The sequence below is a fragment of the Cyprinus carpio genome, chromosome A6 (assembly GCF_018340385.1).
Source record: "Cyprinus carpio isolate SPL01 chromosome A6, ASM1834038v1, whole genome shotgun sequence".
Lineage (NCBI taxonomy): Eukaryota > Metazoa > Chordata > Actinopteri > Cypriniformes > Cyprinidae > Cyprinus > Cyprinus carpio.
Window position 1 is genome coordinate 23,005,443 of NC_056577.1, and position 26,002 is coordinate 23,031,444.

General features: G+C 37.1%; 1 protein-coding gene across 3 annotated transcripts in view; it reads left to right on the plus strand.

Annotated features, from left to right (window-relative positions):
* Window positions 1–26,002, plus strand: part of LOC109053267 (neuronal growth regulator 1-like) — a 106,157-nt gene that overhangs the window by 22,074 nt on the left and 58,081 nt on the right. For all 3 annotated transcript variants that reach the window (XM_042758486.1, XM_042758489.1, XM_042758487.1), the window contains exons 3-4: window positions 11,814–11,939; window positions 17,862–17,993. In XM_042758486.1, coding sequence (XP_042614420.1) covers window positions 11,814–11,939; window positions 17,862–17,993 — 258 coding nt within the window. The remainder of the gene's footprint in view (window positions 1–11,813; window positions 11,940–17,861; window positions 17,994–26,002) is intronic.

Below are 26,002 nucleotides of genomic sequence, written 5' to 3' on the forward strand. Positions count from 1 at the left end.
TTATTCCTATGATGGCAAAGAAAAAAAAAATTGTAACAGTGTAACAAATATCTTTACTGTCACTTTTGATCAGTTGAATCAATATGTAGTTATTTTATTTAATTAATAAATATTAACTAATAAGTATTAATACTGATTATACTGTGTTAGGGTCATATATATAATATTGAAAAAGTGACAGTAAACATTAATATACTGTACATATACAGTACATACACACATACATATGTGTATATCAAGAAAAAACAATACCAGTATCACTAGTTTAAAGTTCCCTAATCCGGCCATCTGATGTTTTTTTTAGTGAAACATCATTAAGCTAGGTTAAGATGTTTTGAACTTCATCTAAAATGTCATAAAATATTAAGCCTCATTTTAGATTCTGTACTAGTGAGTCTGCACCTCACAGCAACTCTGCAAAGTCTTTAAATGTGGAAGTTGATCCTTTCATGAATGCCTAATATTCCCCTCAGTGATATCTCTGTTCATACTGTAAGCACTCCTACTTATAGATCGAACTAATACAGTGTGCTGGAGAACAAAGCAACGTGTCAATGGCAGAATGTTTCTTGTCTTCCTTTTATACTGTATTAATATCTGAGATAAGAGATGGATAAATGATGAACCCGATATTCACAAACAGCACCAGAATATTAGAAATGTTATTTCTTTTAATCGTGCACTAATTCAAAGTGCTATGTTTTTAATTAACTCTTCAAATGGACACGTTGTACCAAGAGAGCTCATGTACTGGGTCGTGCACATTCTCACTGTCTCACGTTCCGTGGCATTACCAACTGAAGAAATCCCAGTGGGTAGCGCAGCCTGTCAGGGTTTGTGTTTTGTTTCTGTCTATGACACCTAATTAGGGATCTAAGTTGGTTGGTTTTAGCAGCCTTCAGGTTTTATGGGGAATTGGGAACCACTATGAATGAAGGTGGAATCTGGCAGTTTTGCAAGTGTAGCATATTTCCACTTCCAACCACATAAGTATATTTAAAATGTATGTGCATATTTGTATCCCAGTATAGTCGCTGGATCAAAATATTCAGTATTCCCTTGTAATGGTGTGCATGGATGAATCATAAGGAGTATTCCCAGCATACACTTTGTTTTAAAGCATGTTAAGCTGTCTGTTAAAGAAATACTTCACCCAAAAAATTGAATAAAATGTGGTCACCCTCAGGCCATCTGAGATGAATATGTTTCTTCATTGGAACAGATTTGGAGAAATTTAATCAGAATAAGCGTTCCAACAACTGATCCAAAAATCCAAAAGTGAAGTCCATCAATTAACGTGAAAAGCTATATATTTGTAATAAACAAATCCATCATTTAGCATTTTTAACTTTGTACTGTTGATGAAATATGAGTCCTCTATTAACAAATATGTTGGTGAATTTTGATGTGAAAGGACAACAGGGGATGGACTTTATCACAAATATAGCAATATTTTTATCAGCTGTTTGTACTCTCAGGCCCTTTTTACACTAATGCATTTTCATTTTAAAACAGCTTTTTAAAATGAAATTGATCCTCGTCTACACTTGCATTTAAAACGCGGTCTGCTGCATTTTCGAAAGACTAGTTTAAACAACAGGTGTAACCGTAGCAAAAGTTATGTGTTTTTAGAAAGAAAATGCACTAGTGTGAACGTAAATTCATTTTGACCGCACTCATTCACTCCTGAGGATCCACTGGTGAGCAATAGATGTAATGATGAATTTCTCCATATCTGTTTCGATGAAGAAACAAACTCATCTACATCTTGGATGGCCTGAGGGTGAGTAAATTTGAAGCAAATGCATGCAACATGTTTTTTTTTTTTATTTGATTTTCTCTTTCTTTTGGTTTAGAAAAATATTAGAAGGCAGCATAATTGTGCTTCCTACCTTTTCAAACAGCCATAGCATTGGGTTTGTGCCTGTGATTTCTATGTTGGCAGCTCACTAGCTTTTGGAACAGAGCTGCATTGTGACTCACAAGGGTTGTTCAGGACACACAAGAGTTTATTATTATGTTCAAAGTTGTTATTTACCCTTAGTGTCTCTTTCAGTTCGAACTTTGTTTAATGATTTTAAAATCCTTCCTAACCACTTCCTAACTGAAATCATGGTATGTTTTGACTGAAGGCTTTACACGCATGAGCTAATTTTATTTTTTGTTCTGTATCTGTTTTTCGATTCCTCCCCTGACTGTTTTACGTTGTATTATTTAACTCCAAACCGCAGTAGATTTGCATCATCAATATCAGTGCTAGAATGAGTACTACAGTACCTGTTCACAATTATAGCTAAATAATACAGTATCTCTAGAGAAGGCAAAAGAAATGGAAACATTCACTTTTTTACTCCCTTTGGTTTTAGTACCATAACAAAAAACGCACAGAACAGCATTTATGTGTCTGATTTGTAGGAAAAATGTAAAATGTGAGTTGCTAAACACAATTTCTGTGGAGAATAGTTGCAATTAGAAATACATTATTGTATAATAGACATTTATATGTCATCAACATTGGTCCACTTCCACAAATTAGATCCAATTGCATTCAAACCAACTACATATCGGGCTGTAGTCCAAATGAACCATCCCTCCTTCAGGCAGACTCTAGTATGGCCAAGTTCACAAAAAATGAAAAAATGAACTAAAAGCTCTAGTGTGAAAACTCATAAACTTTGCTGATTTCAACAGTATCACTGTAAAAAAAAAAAAAAAATCTGTAACATTTACAGTAAAATACTGACAGCTACCGTATGTGGTTTCTAAAAATGTACTGTAAAAATATGTTATCAACATTTTAGGTTTTACAGACTTAACTTAAATTCACTTTTAAATACTGTATTTTATTAACTGATATAAAATACCAACCTATTGAAGTACAAATTTCAGTTTTGTACCATTGAAATACACTGACAACCACCAAACACTGGTGATGATGAGAAAGTCACATGATGAAAGCTCATCACAAACAGCTTTTCTACAAGCTGAGGAGGGAAATCTATATAGAATGTGCACAGTGTCATTCACACAAACACTAAACACCATCATGGTAACACATGATACTGAAATAATGCAATAAACATTAATTTAACAACACTAGATGTAAGATAAAACGTCTAAGGTTACGTATGTAACCCTGGTTCCTCGAAGGAACGAGACGCTGCGTCGGTGACGCTTTGGGGAACGCCTCTAGCGTGACGTCTCTGAATCACGTGTGTAATCAGTTCAATGGATGGGCGAGACGTCATAGGCAGGTGACGTCATAGACCAGGAAGCATAAAAGCACGAGCGGCGAAGCCGGTATCCAGCCTCAAGGATGAAGCAAGCGCCGGCCAGAGATGCCGGAAGTGTGGCACTGCGACGCAGTGTCTCGTTCCTTCGAGGAACCAGGGTTACATACGTAACCTTAGACGTTCCTCTTCAGGACGCTTTGGGGAACGAGAATGCCCACGCCGCCAGACTTACAAATCTCTGCCTAGTGTGGGAAACTGCACAGCTAAAGCAAGAGAAGGAGTCAGGACCCTGACAGTAATCGGGACAACCCGTCCAATGGCCAAACTTCAGAGGAGTGAGACTTGACCCCCAAGAGAGGGGAGATCAGAGGACTCGAGGCTTCAGGATAGCATCCTAATCCACCGCTTAGCATAAGCTTCTTCTGGCCGGAGGCCTTAGCCTCAGCGCACCGCAGAGAGGAAACGTGTAAACCAGAGGGTGTTCTGCCCCCTGACTGGCCACCGAGAGGGGCGCGGTAGGTCGCAATGGCCGCAACGTAGACCTTCAGGGTGGAGTGGGTCAACCCTGCGGAGAGAAGGGCCTGCAGGAACTCCAGCACTGTACCAACCGGGCAGTTAACTGGGTCGAGCTGGCGGTCTCCGCACCAAGAAGTGAAAACTTCCACTTCAAGACATACAGTTTCCTCATTGAGGGAGCTCTGGATTGGAGAACAGTCTCAACAACCTCGGTTGAGAGACCGGAAGCTAAGAGTTGTGCCTCCTCAGAGACCACACCTCCAACCTCTAAGCTCCATGCGGGGGTGCACCCTCCGCCTGCGAGAGGAGATCTTTCCTGACGGGAACCTCCCATGGAGTGCCGTCAAAAAGAGAAATCAGGCCATACCCGGCCCGGCCAGAACGGGGCTACTAACAGCAGCCGGACTCCGTCCCAGCGCACTCTCTCCAGAACTCCAGGAGCAGAGCAATCGGGGGAAAACGTACAGATAAACCCTCGGCCACATCTGTACCATGACGTCCAGCCCCAGTGGAGCTGGATGAGTCAGAGGAAGCCAGAGGGGACAGTGCAATGTCTCTCGAGTTGCAAACAGATCCACCCGAGTCTGGCCAACTACTGTGCTTCATCACCTCAGTGTGAAGCCGTCATTCCCCGGGCCTCAGCCCCTGCCTCGACAGGATGTCTGTTCCTAAGTTAGATGCCCAGGAATGTGGACTGCTCTCAGCAAGAGGAGTTTCGTCCTGGGACCACACAAGGATCTGGTACACTAGTTTGTACAAACGGTGTGAGCGCAGACCTCCTTGGTGGTTGATGTAAGAGACCACCGCTGTGTTGTCGGTGCGCACCAACACATGATGATCTCTCAGGTCCAGGAGCTCGAAGCACGGCCAGCATCTCCAGGCAGTTTATATGCCATGTCAGATGGCGACCACTCCACAGACCGCGGGCAGGGTGGCAACTCATGACCGCACCCCAGCCGGTGAGGGACGCGTCCATCGCTAGCGTTACGTGGCGACAAGGAGCTCCCAGCACCGGGCCCTGAGACTTTTAGAGGAAGAGAGGTAAACCGTGTTCTCACTCGAGAAATTACAATCCAGGGGCCCCTGTACATCTAATTGTCATAGTCTTTTTTTTAGAATAATATGCTTGCTTGTGTAACTGATGCTTGTGCAACTGGCGAGCTCATCGACGCCTTTCACATCAATCTCCTCAGAGAAAGACAGGAAGAGCGTCGCGCCGCCTCTCACCGGGGAGAAAGTACCGCAAACGCGGGCTTCCGAAACCCCGAGAGCGAGCGCGGGATCCGGTGGTTAAGGAAGAAGATAGGGACTTGCCCGTCTACATTCCTTCCAGCGGATCCGAAAGCGAAACCCGCGAGCGCAACCACCGCTCCGCCTCGGCGAAAGCGGGGCTGGCACTGCGAGAAACGCCAGTGAAGGCTCCCTCTCAAAAAGAGCCTTCTGAGAGTGAAGCAAAATGCTCGCATCAGCAACGCCAGTGAAGGCTCCCAGCTGATTCTGCGCGCTTCACTCTCAAGCAGACAACACACAAACTGCGTGTGTCCCTACCCTTTTTCTTTGCGGGCAGGGAAAACACACAGCCTGAACGCTGCCTGCTCTCGCCCAAGACTTCTCTTGATTGAAGTCTTTGACAAATGGAGCTTATCAGTGGACAAAAAACACTAAATAAGACTCACAAACCGATAGCAACTGACACACACACAGAGCGCTTGCTGAAGACAGAAGGCTGGATACCGGCTTCGCCGCTCGTGCTTTTATGCTTCCTGGTCTATGACGTCACCCGCCTATGACGTCTCGCCCATCCATTGGACTGATTACACACGTGATTCAGAGACGTCACGCTAGAGGCGTTCCCCAAAGCGTCACCGACGCAGCTCGAGTTCCTGAAGAGGAACCTTAATGTAGGCTAGACCAGGCTAGACACGACTAGAGACAAAGTGACGTGACATTCAGCCAAGTATGGTGACCCATACTCAGAATTTGTGCTCTGCATTTAACCCATCCGAAGTGCACACACACAGAGCAGTGAACACACACACACACACTGTGAACACACACCCGGAGCAGTGGGCAGCCATATGCTGCGGCGCCCGGGGAGCAGTTGGGGGTTCAGTGCCTTGCTCAAGGGCACCTAAGTCATGGTATTGAGGGTGGAGAGAGCGCTGTACATTCACTCCCCCCACCCACAATTCCTGCCGGCCCGAGACTCGAACTCACAACCCTTCGATTGGGAGTCCGACTCTCTAACCATTAGGCCACAGAACTGATATGAAAAAGTGTCATGCAGGGAATTCCGGAAATGTCAATTTAAGGTTTTTCACTGTAGATTATACAATGACTTGTTATTTTACACTTCAAAAAAAAAAAAAAAATTCCAGTATTTTACTGTAAAATTACATTAAATGTAATCATAGTTATTCACTGTTTGTAGTGTGGAAACTTATTGTTTACCAATTAACAGGTTTTTACTGTAGCCTTTTACTATTAAAATCACAATCATTTTTTACAGTTTAGTAATGTTTTACTCTGTTATTTAAATACAAGTCAGCAGTTCTTGTGGAAAGGACAGGGAACATTTATTTACAATGGTCTCTGTGTTTTTGACATGGCATGCAACAGATATAAAAGGGGTCCTATAAGATTTTTTCACTTTTTCAACTTTAGTTAGTCTGTAATGTTGCTGTTTGAGAATAAAAAAAGATTTGCAAAGTTACAAAGTTCAAAGTCCACTTCAAAAGGAGATATTTTGTTTAACAGAAATCACTTTTCAAAAACTACAACGAATGACTCATTTGGTCTACAACACATATTTTCCACTTTAAGAGCTGCACGAATCTGTTTATTTTCTGGGATTTGTGATATCAGTGATGTATTAGAGTGGGAAGTGAGTGTTGTTTGTGTTTCGTTGGAGACACTCTAGTTTTCCCAAGGCAGACAAACTTAGTGCGGTTACAATCCTCCGGGTTTAAAATCACGCTCAAATTGATTTAATTTTGACACAATATTAACACTGAAGCTCACAGCGACGGCTATGGTAAGGGGCATGACATTTCTGACATTTCTGACCAGGCGCCGAGTGCTGCCAATCACAACACACACTGGCCAGCTAACCAATCACAGCACATTTTGTATTTCAGAAGGCAGGCCTTCATTTGATTTGATACAGGAACTATTCAAGCCGTTCTTGCCAGACTGGGGAGAAAGGCGTCGTAATAATGTAAAATATGTGAAAAATAATGTGTTTTTCGAAGAACCTATTATGAGAGCCTGTTCTAGTACACCCCCCAAAACAAAATCAAGACTTTGTAAAAGAGCATAATAGGACCCCTTTAAAGGTTAATGAAGGGCTCAGCTGTGCAATAGAGTGCATATTTTATAGTACTGCTTATTCCACTGGTAATTTACCATGTAGAGGGCTCATATATAATCAAAATTCTCCTCATTTATGCTACAAATATATATATACAATTCTGTAACCTACAAGTCCATTTATTGTACATCAGCCTTAACTTTTTTTTTTTTTTGTTCATTCCTTTTCAGCCGGAAGACAACAAATAGATAAAAGTACATCTGATTTCTTTGCCTGTCTCTCCTCGGCTCTTTGCCTGTGCTAGTCTGCATTATGACAGGAGCCCACTTTTCCCTCAGCTCTGTAATTGGAATGTGGGCTGGCAGTAGGTGTGAAGCAATGGGGTCTTGGAATTGGGTGGCAGCAGTCAGCCCTGGAGAACCTGTCAGAATTTATAGAAAGGCAAGCCATGTACTCCACTTTATTCAGAGGAAACTCAGCATTTTAATAGCTGTAAGCGTTTCAGTAATTCAAGGTGGCGTCATTAGAGGCATATTATTTTTTCACTCTGGGGCTGAGAGACTGATAATGCCTCCCCCGTCAGTTGTGGCAGCTCCATCTCAGTGCCTCCCGCCGAGGAGAGGAGGGAGAATTAGAGTGGAATGGGCAAACATGACAATGGTGCAGCAGTTAATGAATTAAACTAAAAACAAAGCATCAGGTTGTCTTGAATAGGGCCTTGGGGAAGGGCTTTAGCGTTGTCTTGTTTTTCTTTGTCATCATTACCCTACCGATTGAACAGGCTGAGTGGAAATAAACAGGTTAAAAATAACTATGGCCAAAAGCATTGAGGTTGATGATCAGAAAGTATTCATAGAAGTAAATTGCGGTCAGACCCTGAGCTTGAGATTAAACAACACATGCTTTCATTATGAACTTAGTGGTAGTTAAAAGAGCATGCCGGGATAGGTTGTTGACCTTTGCATCTGTTTATGCTGCAGTGTTCAATGGAGTGTCTAGGCATACCGGTACTCTCTGCTTTTCAGCTACTTGAAAATACAGAGAGGGTTTCATTTCATCTGATAATATACTCTGTATTCACAGGTGGTACACACAAGACCAGTAATGAAAGTCAAAACTGTGTCAGGCTGTAATGAGAGATATTCCTTCAATGCACCAAATCCTCTGGACTTTTTTTCCTGCCAACTTATAAGCTCAAAAAGCTCAGTTGTTTCGACACAATTTTGCCATTATTGCATTGTAGAAGTAAAGAAGTGTTTGAAAAAAAAAATAAAAAATTCATAAAAGACTTCAAATCTCAAGGTGAGCATTTACCGAGAAAGTTCTAGAATATATGGCAAGAAGATGAAACTGATGTTTCCTCAAACATGTTTAAAGGCCCCACATCTCATTTAAAAGGCCGCTACCTGACTCCTCAGGTGTTGATTAATAGGGTCTTGATCCTGTTGAAGGCAGATATGATCAGTAGACGAATGCAACATTTTCCATTTGTGCTATCGGTGATTGTGGACATTTGTCAACAGTGGGAGGAAGTTCAAGTAAACCTGCAGTGGAGAGCGTGACAGTCAGAGCAGTGCTTTCAAACAATGAAAGGGTTCATTAGAATTTCAACTCAACCATTTCGTGCCAGCAGATTACAAAAAGCAAGATAAGAAATACCTAAACTGGAGATCAAATAGTGTAGGAGTAAATAATGTTGCTGTTTCATGCAAATGCCTGAATATTTGGTGTCCTTTTGCTTGGAAATAAGAAATAGCGCCATTTCTTTGAAAACTTGAAAGCTCTCTTCAGTATGCTTCAAAGGATTTTATTTTGTTTTTGTCAGTGTCTTGTTTTCTTCTAATTGATTTTCCCCAGATGAGTATTTCTTATTCTATAATAGCAATCATTTATGATTATATATATTGTTTCTGGTTATGCATGGATGCAAAGGGGGGCCTGCCTGTCAGGAGAACTATTAATTGACATTTCAATAAAATAAATGTTAATTACAATTCCATTTAATGTTTGAGAAGAACATATATAAATTTATGTGCATATGGCAGAAATGTACAGAAAAATCAATTAAAGATGTAATCAAACAGACAATGAACACTATTAACAGCCATTATTATATGATGCAATCAAACTTATAGCAAAATTTGGTAGTTCTGTATGTTGTTTCAGGGTTAGCATCATCTGAGGTCCTCTGAGGGGTTGGCATCATCTCTTTCAGGTGTTCTGGATCCAGACTGGAGCTTGTATAAATCCTGTGGCAAAACAGAGAAACAAATAGAGACATAATTAGCGTAGCTGCTGTTCCAACCAAGTAAAATTAATTAGTTTAACCCAAGCTAAAGAATAATAATGCACATTTGATCAGATATACTGTAACTGCAGTCTTAAATTTTGAGATGCATTATTTGAATGCTTGGCCAAAGGGGTGTGTTTTTAATCTAGATTTAAACAGAGAAAGTGTGTCTGAACCCTGAACATCATCAGGGAGGCTATTCCAGAGTTTCGGTGCCAAATGCGAAAAAGCTCTACCTCCTTTAGTGGACTTTGCTGTCCTAGGTACTACAAAAAGTGTTTTGGGACCTTAGGGAGCATGATGGATTGTAGAGTGGTAGAAGACTAGTTAGGTACACAGGAGCTAAGCCATTAAGGGCCTTATAAGTAAGTAATAATATTTTGTAACTGATACAGAACTAGCTTTTCTGCATCAGAAACAGATAACATGTTTCGTAGCTTGGAAATGTTTTTAAGATGGAAGAATGCTGTTTTTGTAACATGGGAAATATGATTTTCAAAAGACAAGTTGCTGTCTAATATAACACACAGATTTTTGACTGTAGAGGAAGTAACAGTACATCCGTATAGTTGCAAATTGTAATCCAAGAGATTCTGTGTACTGTTTTTTGGTCCTATAAGTAATATCTCTTTCTTATCCAAATTTCATAGAATAAAATTATTGTTCATCCAATCTTTTACATTTTTAACACACTCTGTTAGCTTAGATAATTTAGAAATTTCATCTGGTCTTGTTGAGATATATAGTTGAGTATCATCAGCACAACAGTGGAAACTAATCCCGTATTTTCTTATAATATTACCAAGGTGCAACATGTATATTGAAAATAGCGGAGGACCTAGGACAGATCCTTGTGGCACTCCATATTTTACTGGTGATAAATGAGATGACTCCCCATTTAAATAAACAAAATGGTAGCGATCGGACAGGTAGGATCAAACCATCTTAAAGCCTGCCCTTGAATACCTGAATAGTTTTGTAATCGATCTATGAGTATGTCGTGATCTATGGTGTCGAACACAGCTTAATAGTTTTTAAAGCCTGTCTATAGCTGGATATGCTGATTTTCCACGCAATTCTAAAAACTTCCAAGTTAGTTTTTTCTCCATTTGTGCTCAAGACTACGAGTTTCTTTCTTGAGAGAATGGGTATTACTGTTATATCATGGCACAGCATGTTTTTCTATAACATTTTTTTGAATTTGTTGGGGGCAACAGCTTTTAATGTATTAGAGAAGATAGTGCCCATGTTGCCAGTCATTTAGCTCTTGAGAAAGTTTGGTCATTATACATCGATCTTCAGGAAATGCTTGGTGTTTATAATATTATATTGGGAGCAGGGAGTCAAAGAATCAGAACCAGTCTAGTTAAATGCAATGCACTTCAAACAACCGGGCACAGAATCACAGCCGGACCTCAAAAATGAACAAAGGGAATAGCTGATTTTGCAGACTCTTGACAATCTATTGCCTTTTTTTTTCATAGGAAAGCAAAACCAGGAGGTCAGACATTTATTCATAAACCCCTTGACAACTGACAGTGGTGGTTTTGAGAAAGAGTAGAAGGCCTGTGTGATGAAAGGTGGGATAAAGACAGATTTACATCTAGGTTTTTTTATTTTAGTTTGTAGTTGAATGTGAGTGCACTATGACACATAATATCATGCAAAAGTAGCTAGTTGCCTTCTATATATCTACCAGAAAAATACTGTAGTTTTATCACCAAAATGTTAACTAAAGTTCCATGAAGCATTCCAAATTCCAGGTGTTTCATTACAAAAAAGTTTGACAATACCAATTAATTTCTTCCTTCTTATATTTTTTAGAGGTCCAAGCAGGAAATTCTGGGAATCATATTATTTTTGTCAGCATTATTATATTATGGAAAATAAATACCGAACAATGGTAGATAGTAGAAATGCCATTATGATGTTGTTATAGTTTTTGGTTGTACTTCATGAAACATTTTACATCATCAGACTCCTTGGCTTATGGACTATGCATACCCATATTATCATTTATTAAATCATATTACACTTAGACTTTATAATTACAGTTGTAAACTAGGCTAATCGTAGGATTTTCATCCTGTCAGAATGAAACCAGTAGAATACGATTTTCTGGACTCCACAATGTCAATAATTATCCAAAACATGTTGATATTTCAATTTAAATGGCGGTCATAGGTACATCAGGTGTGGTCTTATGTAAATGGCTGTAATTCCTTAATAAAATGACAGATTTCCATTAAATTGGCACACATTCTTAGAGCATCATTCTAAAGACAAATGAAATATTTTTGTGGGATTCTGTCCTGCTGTAACAATGAAAATGACTTTTGCATCGGGTAGAGCTGAAACTGTATGGGTGTTGTTGTTGTTCACATACTTGACTTTCTAGATCCAAGCTTTTGGCATTGAGCTCATTTGCATGTTTGTGTATCTAATGGTTTGTTTTGTTTCACAGTTCCTCCAAAAATCTATGACATTTCATCGGACATTACGGTAAACGAAGGCAGCAATGTTTCACTCATCTGCTCAGCCAGTGGGAAACCAGAGCCCAAAATCTCTTGGAGACACATCTCCCCATCAGGTGAGTTTAAATCAGTTAAAATACATTACAATAAGTTAGAGAGACTGTCCAAGTTGTTCAGGAGTTTGTTGTTCATGTTGGAGTTTAGAGGCTCAGAAGATTATGGTGATGAACTAACAAGTTTCTTTTTTAAAACCTCTATATGAATTGAGTTTAGGAACAGGCTTTTAATCAATTATTGCTTCAATTTTCTGTTGTTCTCAGAAATAATTCTTAGTTTAAGTCATCACTCTGCAGCTGGGTTAACAACATGTGAGGATACATCAACCTCATCTTACTTTTCATAGTTTATATTCAGCTGTTAAAGCAAAAAAAAAAAAAAAATTGGCACATTTTCAAAGCAAATTGAAAATTCAGTGCACAGCAGTATTTTTGAGTGCTTGTGAATTTTTATTGAAGTCAGCTTCACTTATCTTTGGACTGCCATATTTATTTATTTCTCCAGTGTATTTTGTGATTGAATTGCTTTATGAGATTCTGATCAAAAGACTTTGAAGCGTCATGAAACCACTACTCACCAAAGGTAGGATACTTCAAATTATAAAAACACTTAAAACCAGACGATAAGTGCATCAGTAATTTAAATAAAAAGTCCTTAGACAACTGTCCTGCATATGGCGAACTTTTACTTATGGTCAGCGGATTCAGTCTGGCCCAGATATGACTGAAAACCATTTGTCTGAACTATTCTTCTTCATGCTAATTTACTTCTGTATGGGCAGAGAGGATGACAATGAGTAAGAGCCAGTGAAAATAGAAACTTTTTTAAGATACTGCTGCCTCTGCCACTGAATTTGGTGATGTACTGAAAAGATTTAGATGTACAATTTTTAAATATTCGCTGTGATACTGTCAATGATTCACATGCTGACATTATACATATATATATATATATATATATATATATATATATATATATATTATATATATATATATATATATATATATATATATATATATATATATACACACATACACACACACACTGTATAATCTCTCTCTCTCTCTCGCTCTCTGGACAAGCCAATATGCTCAGACTGAATTCATTATTACATACAGTTCCATCACATATAACTGTATTTGGTGCACATATGGCAGCACTATGGTAATCATCAGAGCTGTAATGACAGTAGCTCCTGGACTGTGATTTCCAGTAGTTCTTGAATGACCCTGAAGGAGGCTGAACCTGCAACCTAGCGCCACTAGATTTAATTGCTGAAACACTCTTAAGTGAAGTTGGCCTCATACATTTCTTGTGTGTGTGTGTCATCAGACCTTTGACTTCTGTGGCTCTCCTTATTGCTTAGAATATAGATTTTTCATCAATATAAATTGGGTAATTACTCTTAAAGACCTTTTAAAGACATTATGCATTTAAGACCTCTGACTTGTAATGATGAACAGATTTCAATCTGACTCAAAGGTTTGGTCCCCAAGTAGCATTTGTTGTAAATGGTATTTGACTCAGCAGCTTGATCGCATTAATATGCTCAAAGAGAGCACCCCAAAAAAATATATATAAATAATAATAAAAAACTCATTTACTCACCCTCATGTAGCTCGAAACCCATAAGACTTTGGTTAATCTTTGAAACACAAATTAAGATATTTTTAATAAAACCATATCGGTTTCTAAATGACATATGGTAAACATGGAATAAAAAAGCCAAAATGAAATCTGTTCATCATATAAAGCAATCATATCTATTGAAAAAATATGTAAAATAACAACAACAACAACAACAACAAAAAGTACTGGCAGCTCATTACCAGGACATTATGCATTAATTTTACAGACACAATCAAGGAAAAAAATCAAAATACAGATAAAACACGTGTAAAAATAAATACAGAAAATTTATTCAAATTAATACAGTACATTTTTTAGAGTCTTGGCTTAAACACTCTACAATGCCTTTACATGCCTTTATAAACTCTTTGGATCTTTTAAGATTTGATTACATGGACTTTCAATGAATAGACAGAAACCTCTCGGATTTCATTTAAAATAACAGAATTTGTGTTTGGAAGTCTTGCTGGTTTGGAAGGATATGAGGGTGAGTAAATGATGTTGTAAATGATAGTTTTCAGATTTAAGTGTACAACATACAATATGGATGTACTGACATCATCTAAAAGAAAAATGAATTTACAACTTTAGAAACAATTTTACAGCATGAATCCTTTATAATATAAATATATATTTGTATAATCACATTTTACTATGATACAGCAAAAAATGCTTGTTTTAGTTACTGTCAATAATGTACGCTTCAGTTTCTAAAACCTACATGTGCTAGAACCACACATTATGTCCGATCATGTTGGATTGACTCGCAAGTACACAGCACAGTCTCTCACCACTGTAGGTTTTTAATGAGAGCTAAAGAACTTTAAATGAGCAGTTCTTTGTCTAAGCTTTAAATCACACTATTTTAACACTTTCAGTACTTGGTGCATTTAAAATTGCTTTACAGACATGATTTCAAATGCCGTTGACTAGATGAAGATAGATCCTAAAGTGAGCCCTATATAGAGATGTATTGAGGTTACAGGGAAGCCTCATGCTCTCTGTACAGCCTGCCCCACCACGCTTGATCCCAAACATGCTTTCATAAGCTTTTTCCATTGTGATTTAAGACCTCGGGATATAAAGAACTCTGACCTTTCAAATAGCTGACTATAACACTTCAGATTTGATTTTTTTTCCTCATATGATAAGGCTACAGAGAAGTGTTCAATTGTCCTTTGTCAATCCTTTGTTCGTGCCTCTGCCTTTCGAAATTGTCTTTACTCTGGTTTATTGTTTCCTGAACAATAGCTCTGTACTCGGCACTGACAGTCTGTCTAAACATCGCCAAATGGTTTCAATACAATGACCAGCTCTTAAAAAGTGCTTGGACAGATATTCACCAATTGTTTTGGGGCACTTTGGGACAATGAGGAGGGTATTAGGGTTAAGGTGAGATACCGGGAATAGAAAAGTGGAGGCGGTTCAGGTGCATGTGCGTTTTGTGTGCGAGATCGAGTGAGCGAGTATGTGTGGCGGTTGAATGATGGTTGATGGTTCATTGCTGACAACTCAATGAATGCCTGGGGGAAGCCTCTCATAATGCAACATTTGGGCTGCTGCAGTATTCTCTCACGGGTTAACGGAAGAGATATACAGAGAACTGCCACCATAGCCCATAATGCATTCTTCACCAGCGCTCATCATATCAGCAGCAGGCAGACCTCAAGGAAATGTACTTTGTGCTCTCCCAACAATGTGGGTAAGGGCTTACTGTTACTGCACTTAGCACAGAGCAATGTGGAATCCTAGATTAACCTTGCTTTGATTTGGCTAATTTGGTTGGAGTGAGTCTGCACAATACGGGAGGCAGTCAAGATTGCAGATGATAAGGGGCAAGTTTACACCGAATACATTTCAGGCACGTAAGCGGTGTCCCTTAAGCCTTTAAAATGCTCCAGTTTGTGTTTTTTTGGTTTGTAGCAAACAAGTTGGTTGACATAACAAAGGTTGATTTCACAAAGGAATCCATTCTTTATTAAATGTCACTAAAACATGGTAATTTCCTCTTTTGGTGTAATCAGTAAGATAAATGATGATTCACTGTGAAGTCTCTGTTAGGAAAAAGAAAATAAATCACTGAAGTTAGGGAATTATAGAGTGAGTTAATCACTGATAAAGATCCCTCTGGTGTTTAGCTCAAGGAAGAAATATGATAGGTTGTAGTCAATGTTTGTTAATTTTGTAAGTTTGCCTTTTACCTGGGAACAGTTGTTTTATTAATGTGATGATTGTCATTGCTGTGATTTAAAATACACAGTTTGCCTTGAAAATGTATACACAGATAAATGTGTGTGGTTTTTATTTCATTAGGTGCAAAAGCTCAAACCAAGTGATATCTGTAAATAAATGGCTTTTCTCAGTAACTGCACTTTTCTTGGCTATTTTTGTAATATTGTTTGACTAACTGGACTCAAGGTCATTTTTAGTAGATGTCTGAAGTCAGTTTTTCTTGACGTTCACACAGGTGTTCTAGCACATTGTTACTGTAAATGATGTTATTTAAAAAAAAAAAGTATGCCCTGAAGTATGCACATTATCTTTATATAAATGTCACTTCGTTTGGCATTTTGCAGTCTAATGCAGTTGCATTTATACATTTTGGTGCCACTGTATATCAGAAGAGTGTTATTTTATAATTTTGTTTTTACAGTATGTATTATTTTTCACTTAAGTTTTAGTCATTTTGTTATGTGGTTTTGTCTTTTTTTTTTGTAATATTTATATTTAGGTAATTTTTTTTTTTAAGTTTTAGTAATTATAGAACTTCAACTTTAACTTTTGTCATTTGCCAATGCAACATTGCCATTTTCATCTAATATTTGTATTTTATACATTTTACATGCCAAATACTTCCTAAGAAAAGCATGCAATATACTGTTTGGCTTAAATCTTATATTTGGTCTTTTGTCAAAGGCTGTTAGCTGTCATGTGAAACACCATGTAGTTTTAATGGTGAAAAAAATGGGTGAACGATCTCATACTATTCATGTCCTTTTCATCTTTGTATAGGCAAATATGGGTTGTTTTGCATGAATATGTTTGATATAATTTATCCTATTTTACAGTCTTTGCCTCTATTCATTTGTAAAGCATTGGGAGCCAAATAGCACCTTGTCAGCTCAGATACACATCTAAGTCACTTCCTTGATAACACCGAACAAAAATATTTTGTTCAGTTGTTCAGTTTGTTACATATTTATGCAAATTACAAAAGGATTGAATAATTTTTGGGTTCTTGTGTTTCTATCAGTGTTGTAGCAGCTATTTAGAAGGATATTTGTGCAAGGAATAGATCAGAATGTAAGATTATGATAGAAGTAGCGATATCTGATTTGTGAAAGAATCATTCTTTAAAGTCAGATCCTCTCAATGAATCAGTTGATCTAGTTTACAAAAACGATCAGAATGATTTTTTCTTGACACAGATTGATCTGGTTCTCAAGCTCAACTGGCTCAGTAATCTGGTCTCAGCTTTTAACAGCTCACTGGACAGAGATATCAACAAATAATAACATAAATATCCATCTGTTTGTCATACAAATCTATATATATTATATATATATATTATATTTATTTATTTATTTTTAACCGCCAATCCCTATTTATTCTTTGTAACTGCATGGTAAAATGTGGCCAGGAAATTATGCAGGTTTGGAACAACATGAGGGTGAGTTCATGATGACAGAGTTTTCATTTTTGGGTGAACTATCCCTTTAAAGCTTTCTTAATGTCAGATCTTGAAGCTCGATGATGCTTTACAAAAGATCTGGTAAAAACACACCCCTCCATCCTCCTTTTTTTTTTTTTTTTTTTGCATCACTCTGTGTGCTTTTTTTTTATTCTGTGGGGGTTTTGCTGAGTCAGAGACTTCTCATCCGTATGCCAGGATTTACCTCTCTGTGCCATGAGAAAGATTCGCCTTACTGTAAAGTGGGATATAAATAGATTTCACTGAGGAATATTACAATAAGGTTGGATCCTGGTCTAGGTAACCTGGGGAGGTTTTCAGTCCAATAGAAGCGTGGCAGCCCCACGCTGTGCTATATTGCCTCTCATTACTCAAGGAACTCAAGTCATATTTGTCATATTGGCACAGTTCTGATTTCCTCACAGTATTTGACGCCAACAATATTCTTCACTGTGTGAATCAGGCCCACAGGGGAGTCTGCAAAAGCAATTATGTGCCTTAATAAAGCTTTTTTCAGTTTTCTGGGTGCACTTGGGCTTCGTTTCCTGGCTGTTGAGACTCAATGGTGCTTGTACCTTTAAGCATTTAGCCATTAATTAATACATGCCTGCAGAAGAACGTTTCTGAAGGATTGTTCTTGTTTATTTTCTTATGTTCACAGCCAGGAAGTATGAAAGTGGGGAGTATTTAAATATCACAGGCATCACTCGAGATCAAGCAGGGGACTATGAGTGCGGTGCTGAAAACGACATTGCTTCACCCGACACCAAGACCGTGAAAGTCACAGTCAACTGTGAGTACCATATACTGTACTTCTTCTTTTGTTTCTGCTTGTTTACTGTCAGACAGTGTAGAATCACATGCACAATGACATTGAGTATTTTTTCCCTCTTACTGGAGATACCAGCTCTGTTCCATAACCTAGTGAGACTGTCAACTGCCTACTGCATTCTAACTGAAATGGGACTTTGGAAGTGACCGATTTGAAAAGCTCTACATAGGCAGCAACTCCATGCATCATATAAATAGCAGTCTTCTTGGAAAGCACACAGGAAACTTGCCTCGCAGGTGATTTAAATAGAGTGTGGTGTTAGCATGTTGCTAAGCTAATAAAATGTGTTAAAATCAGTTTTAAATTACATTGAATAATTTTATCCGTACTGAATTAAATATAAAGAATTTTTATATAATTACTTTAAAGAGTAATTATATATTATATAATTATAATATTAATAATGTAATGTTATTTATTATTATATTGGTCATACTTTAGTTTAAGGACCAATTCTCATTATTAACTAACTATGACTTTTGCCTCAATAAACTCATAATATGCTGCTTAATAAATTTAGGTATGGGGTAGGATTAAGGTATCTAAAATATGGTAATGCAGAATGAGGCATTAATATGTGCTTTATAAGTACTAATAAACAGCCAATATGCATGCTAATAAGCAACTAATTAATTGTGAAAACTGTTCCCTAAAATAAAGTCTTACCATTATATTTATATTAATATAATTATAGTAATTATAGTTAACTGAAACTAAAACCAATAAAAACACTTTTGTTACTTGGAAAAAAAAAGCATTAACGGAAATAAAATATTTAAAAAAAACTGTTTTATGCTGGTTGCCAACATTTCTCATTTTTATTTAGTTATTTTTTTAACTTGGTGTACTAAAATAACTTAATCTAAAACTGAAATAAAAATTAATAAAGACTATGTGGACATATAACAAAATAAAGATTTCTAAAAATTACTTAAATTATTAATAAATCCTTTAATAGTATCTTAAGTATATATATCAAGTATTAAAATAATGCTAATTATATATAATTATATAACAAATTATTTTATCATTTATAATCCACATTTCTGTCATCCATCTTGAACTCAGTTTCAGCTCATTTGCAGTACATTCTGGAATTGTTGTCTTCACAAAGAATACATGCAGTGCTGCTTTCGAATTTAGCCTCCGTAAGCTACTCACTTTTGAAACAAAACTCTTACTTCTTTATCTCCAAGGTAGGCTGGGGTGGAAATTAAAATAAAATTCATGAAGTTTCTTAATATTTAACGAGAGAATTCCCTTTTTTGTCTGGGATGGGATGATTAATTTTCATTGAGGAATGGTCTCAGTGTTATATGGAGTCTTCTATTATGCAGGTAATGAGTCTCTCAAAGTGTGAAGAGACAGTAATGAGCACTCCAAGCATTAATGAATTATACTGACTTTACCCATCATGCTCATAGTGAGGATCTGCCTCCCACCAAATACAAGGGGAAGGACAATTGACAGTTTCTCTTCCTCCTCTTTTCTCTTTCAAGTCATTTTGTCTCATCTGCGGTCACAGGGATCATTAATCTCTTTGTCTCTGTATATACCATATGCTGAATCACGGCACAGCTAGAGCACATAAATACGATAGGCCAACACTCACACCAGAATAAATGTGGCTTTCAGACCATCAAACGCCAGCTCCCTTTACTATCCTGTAAACACAGACTTATGGGGAGATAACCACTTGGAAATGTCAAGATTTGAGCGGGAATGGCTAGATGACAAGGATGAAGTCATAAGTCATATCACATCTCCTCCCCGTCGATTGTATTGACACTCTCTAATGAGGAGTGAAGCTGAGAACGGCTCAGTGCTGAGTCTGCTGGGCCGCAATTCTGCAGCTTAATGGCCATTTTCAATGAGCAATCCATTTATTTTATAGCCACTATTTTTGCTCTATTCTACATATGTTTGAGTTTATCAGGCTGGATGAGGAGCGAGGGGTCAGGGTTTGTTTGGTTAGCATGGCCCAGTTAGGCCCTGTGGGTAGATGTCTATCTGGGGGCATCTTTCTACACTGACAGCCATTCAGATGTAGTCATTGTATTCTAATGAACTGGCATTATTACATCCAAAATGATATATATGGCTACATTTATTTGATGAATATAAATAATTTGATGAATATAGAAAAAAACAGCAATATTGTGAAGTATTATAAAAATAACAGTTTTCTATTTAAATATATTTTAAAATGTTATTTATTCCTGTGATGACAAAGCTGAATTTTCAGCATCATTACTCCAGTCATGAGTGTCACATCATTTTTTGTTTGTTATTCTATTTATTTTTCAACAAATAATAACATAAATATCCATCTGTTTGTCATACAAATCTGTCAGATGGCTTCAGAAGATTTGCAATATAGTGAGTAAACCATTTATATATATATATATATATATATATATATATATATATATATATATATATATATATATATATATATGTACATATATATAAAATATTTTGTATTTGTTATTTTATTTATTTTTCTTTTTGGGACTGTGCTTTGTGGTGCCATCAGTATTGTCATGACATTTTCCTGTGGCTCTGAAGTGATTAATCACATGGCATTTACACAAGTGGATGGCTTTCTCCAGGTATTATAGACCACCCGGAACCGGTTGAATCACAGTGATTTACAGTGACATCTAATGGAAGCAGTAACACGAGATCCTGTTCCCTTCGCAACATTCTGTTGTAGAGCAGGAAAAGGGATAGACGTAATCCAAATGTATCAATCAAAGCACTTTTACCCACTACAGCTGGGTGAAAAATTAGCGGGAATGGAGGTGTCAATGCTAGATTTAGAAGAGAAGTGCTATCTCACCATTATGTCCCCAAAATAAAAGAGAGAAGGATGCAAAAGGGTCTACTCTGCCAGTGCCCATTGCCTTGAGAAATCCTGAAGAAATGCTGGATGTTAAATGTGCAGAGTTAATAGGATTTTATTCAACCACTTCGACAGTCCAAAAAAATTCCCTGCATTTATCTTGTACTGTATTTCAGGATATTACCAATATAATATGGTGGTTATGATTTCATTGCATTTTTCCAAGTAGTATTAGTCTGAGTTTGGGTTGCTAATTAATTTCAAACAGGCTAGTTGTAAATAAATTCTTTCACAAAATCGTGTAAAAATCATGTAAAATTTTGCATGGGCAGAACTATTAATGATGTGACATCCACAACATTTTCTTTGTATTTGTAGTTTTATTAGCCTTACACGAATGCAGATAGTGTGACTCGACTCTGACATTTCAAGAGTAATCAGCATAATTAAATTCACATTAAAATAATCCGGTTTGAAAATAATTACAGCTTTTCGGTATGTGCAGAACTGACCTTCAGGTTAATTGCAGATTATGGCCACTAATTGAAATAAACTAATTTATTTGATGAAAACGAATTCTATGCATGTGTTTTAATGCATTTAGCGCATGTATGTGAAAGTCGTAACTTTATTAAAGCCACAAGGACTTGCGGCAGTTACTGCAGTCCTTTTTGCGGCTGTGTATATCTCTGAAATAAATTGTAGAAGACTGTGAATAGGACGTTTTTCACTTTTCAGGTATTTATTCCATAATAATTTCTAAATGAATACCTACAGGTCAATGGCAGAATCTTTGTAGCTATTGGAACTGTTGACCTGTGTTAAATAATAGCCCAATGGACCCATGTGTGACAAACACATTGAATCATTTACTGTTATTGTTGCTACTTGTTCCCTAGTGAGTTCTAAGATAGTCTTCTGTCAGCATTCTATGAAAGTCATGTAGATCAGTCAGCTAACTGAAATAGTGTTAACACTTTAAATGCACATTATGACCTCCAGTTTATAACCTTCATATGTAACCTCCATTCATGCAAAAAAAAAAAGTTGTTATTGTTCCGGTTGGTGTGCAGCGATTGTATCTCTGGGTAAGCATGCTAATACCTAACATGCTGAAATTTGGCCTCTCGTAAACATTACCCAGACCTGGTTCTCAGTTCCAGCCAAATCAAACATTTAGAGAAAATTAAATGAAAAAATAGTATACTTTGGCCTACTGTGGTTGTGCTGCATTAAGAGTTGAATAGAGAATGCTTTAAAAAAATTTAAATATTTCCATGCGTGGCTCTTTAAACATCGCATTTTAACACAAAATGTACTTGTTATTTTCTGCCAGGACATTATCCATTAATTTTTTAGCACACAAAATCCCAAAAAATTATTATAATACATACAAATTATTTATATAATTATATTCATATTAATATAGTAATACAGTATATATATATATATATATATATATATATATTTTTTTTTTTTTTTTTTTTTTTTTTTTTCAACTCATACATTGAAAAGTAATTACATTTTGCTCAGTCCTGCATATAATTATACAATTTACCATGACTTTGTTTTTGCAGAATTTTAAATGTACACTGTTCTGATGTGAAATTAGATGTCATGAAGCTCAATTTGCCTTGTCTGTTATGACTATATGCCACAACGTTTTTTATTTTCCTGTTGGAATTCCCACCAGATGTTAAGTTTTAAGTCCCACTCTCATACATGCACTGCCTCTAAAGACATTAAGGGAAAAAAATATATAAATAAGACAGATTAGGGGACGTCACGTTGCTCACAGATGTTAGAATATTTATGCAAAATGCAATTGGTTGAGCTTCGAAGCGGCAATGTAATGCCTTTGCTTCATATGTCATTTTGTCAAGACACATTTTGAGCTAATGTGTCCTGGAACAACCACTTTGTTCTGCAAATTACAAAGAAAGACATAGTCTGTTTACATTCAGATTTCACCTTCTTTTAAACCTCCCAGTGGTTTATAAAGGAATTAGTAGTCAGAGAGGGATTGGTGTTATTGTGTTGCATAAGAGGTTGATTTAAGCTCTATAGCTGCTGCTGTGTATCACCAGCAAAGTCACGATATTATACGTATCCCGATACAGGACTGCACTGAATTTCATCTCAGCACAATTAATCTCTCTCTCTCTCTCTCTCTCTCTCTCTCTCTCTCTCACTCTCTCTCTCTCTCTCTCTCTCTCTCTATCTCTCTATCTCTCTCTCTCTCTCTCTCTCTATATATATATATATATATATATCTCTCTATCTCTCTATCTCTCTCCATATATACATATATACATATATATATATATATATATATATATATAAATCATATTTACATTGCTGGTAGGTTATCATTGCACAAATTAACACACTCTGTTTAAAAAATAAGAAGAGTTCTAAACTAATGCACTGTCTTCACTGTATCTAACGTGCACACGCTCAGTCACTCACACAGATTACATTGCAGCTGCACTCAGACATTCAGGAACAAACTTTAGCGCTGCCCTGCAATTTTATCAACTAAATAGCTTAATCGCTACATTATCTTTCTCAACAAGGAGCTGGTAACATCAGTTTCTAAAGGAATTAAAGCCACAGCTTCACTGTTAATAGGGAAACGTGGCAAAACGTTGGTAATTCATACATACACAGCCTCTCTCTCTCTCTCTCTCTCTCTCTCTCTCGCTCTCTCATAAATGAACACTTGATGAATTACACTTTTCAGAGAATAGAATATTGAAGTGGAGATCGCTAAACTGCAAGCTAGCCGGTGTTTTCAGAAAGCAAGCTTTTATCCCCAGTGGAGAGAGAGCATGTGCACAGGGTTGCCAGGTTGACAAAGATAAGTAACACACTTAGCAGATATATCCATATTGCGCAAGTGGGAAGCTCTGTTTTTGGGATTACGTCTTTTTATATCAGGCAACCCAGTTGTGTTCCTCTGTGGCCAGATTAAACCTCGTTGTAGCCTATATATTATGCTCTATTCATTATTTTTTAGAAACCTTGCACTCTACTCAATTTTAAACATTGTTCTTGTATTCAAATTAAGCACGGTCCACTGCTGCACACTTGCCACAATATCGGCCAGCTGTTTTGATACTCGTATCACCAAATCTCTGTGATGATACATTGTCATATCAATGTATCGAACACAGTACTAATAGCTGCATGAATGATTAGTAAAATGTTAATCTTTAATGGATGTTTAATCTTGAGCTGCAGGTCATATATTTTTAATGCACTTTTGTTTTTATTTTGTACATTTTAAACATGATGCTATACATTAAATTTCCTAGTCTGATAAGCATCTTATATATATATATTAGGGGTGGCTAGATAACATTTTTTCAGAACCGATGCCAATCCGATACTAAAAGTTCTGAGTATCGGACAATACCGATACCGATCCGTTACCAGCACCGTTTACATTTCTATACCTCAGTGTGTGTTGACCTGATCATCACTCTTTTGTGTATTACACACACTCTACTAAATATAAAGAAAAATAGCAAATTTAAAAAAATATATAATCATAATCTATGAGTAAAATACTATTATAAACTAGGTTAGTGGATGATTCAGCAGCAAAAGTTACTCTACAAAAATTATGAGTTCACAAAAATTTTATAAAATTTAAACATTCAAAGGAAAAAAAAACATTTAGTGTGTGGGGGGGGGTAAAAGTAAATAAGTGTAATCTGGTAAAATGTTACACATTGCTCTTTGTATTGTAATGTACATTCATGAAAAACAAGTAAATATAATTATTAGTGGTGGGCATAGATTAATTTTTTTAATCTAGATGAATCTCACTGTAATCTTCGAATTAATCTAGATTAATCTAGATTAAAATGGCTCATTTGAATTCTGCCGAAGGCATTCAAATTATGTTCAATAAGATGTACTTGTTAGTACTGATAGGAGCTGTGCTGCACTCAAACATAGTAGTTTGACGACGACTCTTCCCCTGCGCTACATTGCTTGGCCCGGCATCTTCCGCATTAGCTAAGGGTCAGGATGCTTTGCGTTTATGTGGTACTTGAGACTGGAGGAACTCCTACAGTAAACTAATTCCGCATTGCACAAGGTGCAAACAACCTTACGCCTGTTTCACACATACTCCGTCTGCAGTGCATATGCGTTGCATTTTTTTATTTTTTATTTTTTTACGCACCCATGTTAACGGATTCCAGCGTTCACGTGGTTGCGGTCCATCAGTGCGTTCCAGGAGCAGTGCGTCTGCAGCAGTGCAGCGAACGTTTACGTACCGAGTCTATTTTTGCTGTGCTGCATGCGCTGAATTAAAATGACAGCGCATTGTTCGCAGTAAAAATTAACATGGATTGACACGGAAATGCAGTAATTTCACAATAAATGTATACTAATTAAAGCCTACTGTGTTTCACACGCAACACATGGGTTTTTGGCTAGGCTTAAAACAAGAAAAAGAGCACCTTTAGATAAACGAGGCAACATGATGTAGGCCTATGCACTTTTATGGAAGCAGAAAAACAAAGTTCGTTAAGAACCGTGCGATTGCTTGTAATAAAGATTTAAATGCAAAAGGCACGAGAGTCGACTGTTTCTGTCACGCGGTGCTTTAATTTTAAATATTTGTGATATCCCAACAAGAAAAGTAGGCTAATTGTTGTGTTTAAATGTTTTGCCGCTTGCTTGAGCAGCTTATTATACAAACCTAGAAGTCAAATGCATGAAAAATATGTTGTTTATATTTATTAAGTTTAAACTAATGTCTATGATTATGAAACATTGTTACTGGTCTGTGATAAGAGTCATTTTTTTTTTTTTTAAACATGGTTTGAAATATAGAACAAACGTTGTGTTTGTGGACTAAACAGCCGCGGATCAGTAGCGGACTGCAAACGCGTCCTGTGTGAAAGCACAATGAGTCCGTGCTGCTTCTGCAGCACACACGTAACGCAGACGGACTGCACTGCAGACGGAGTATGTGTGAAACAGGCGGGAGTCTTGTCGGGGTTTTTTTGGGAAGTTTGGTAATTTCACAGTAGGCATACACACAGGTTCGAAGACTCGTTCTTACCTCCTACAGTGCAATTCGTCTAGGTATACATCTGGGCTAAAC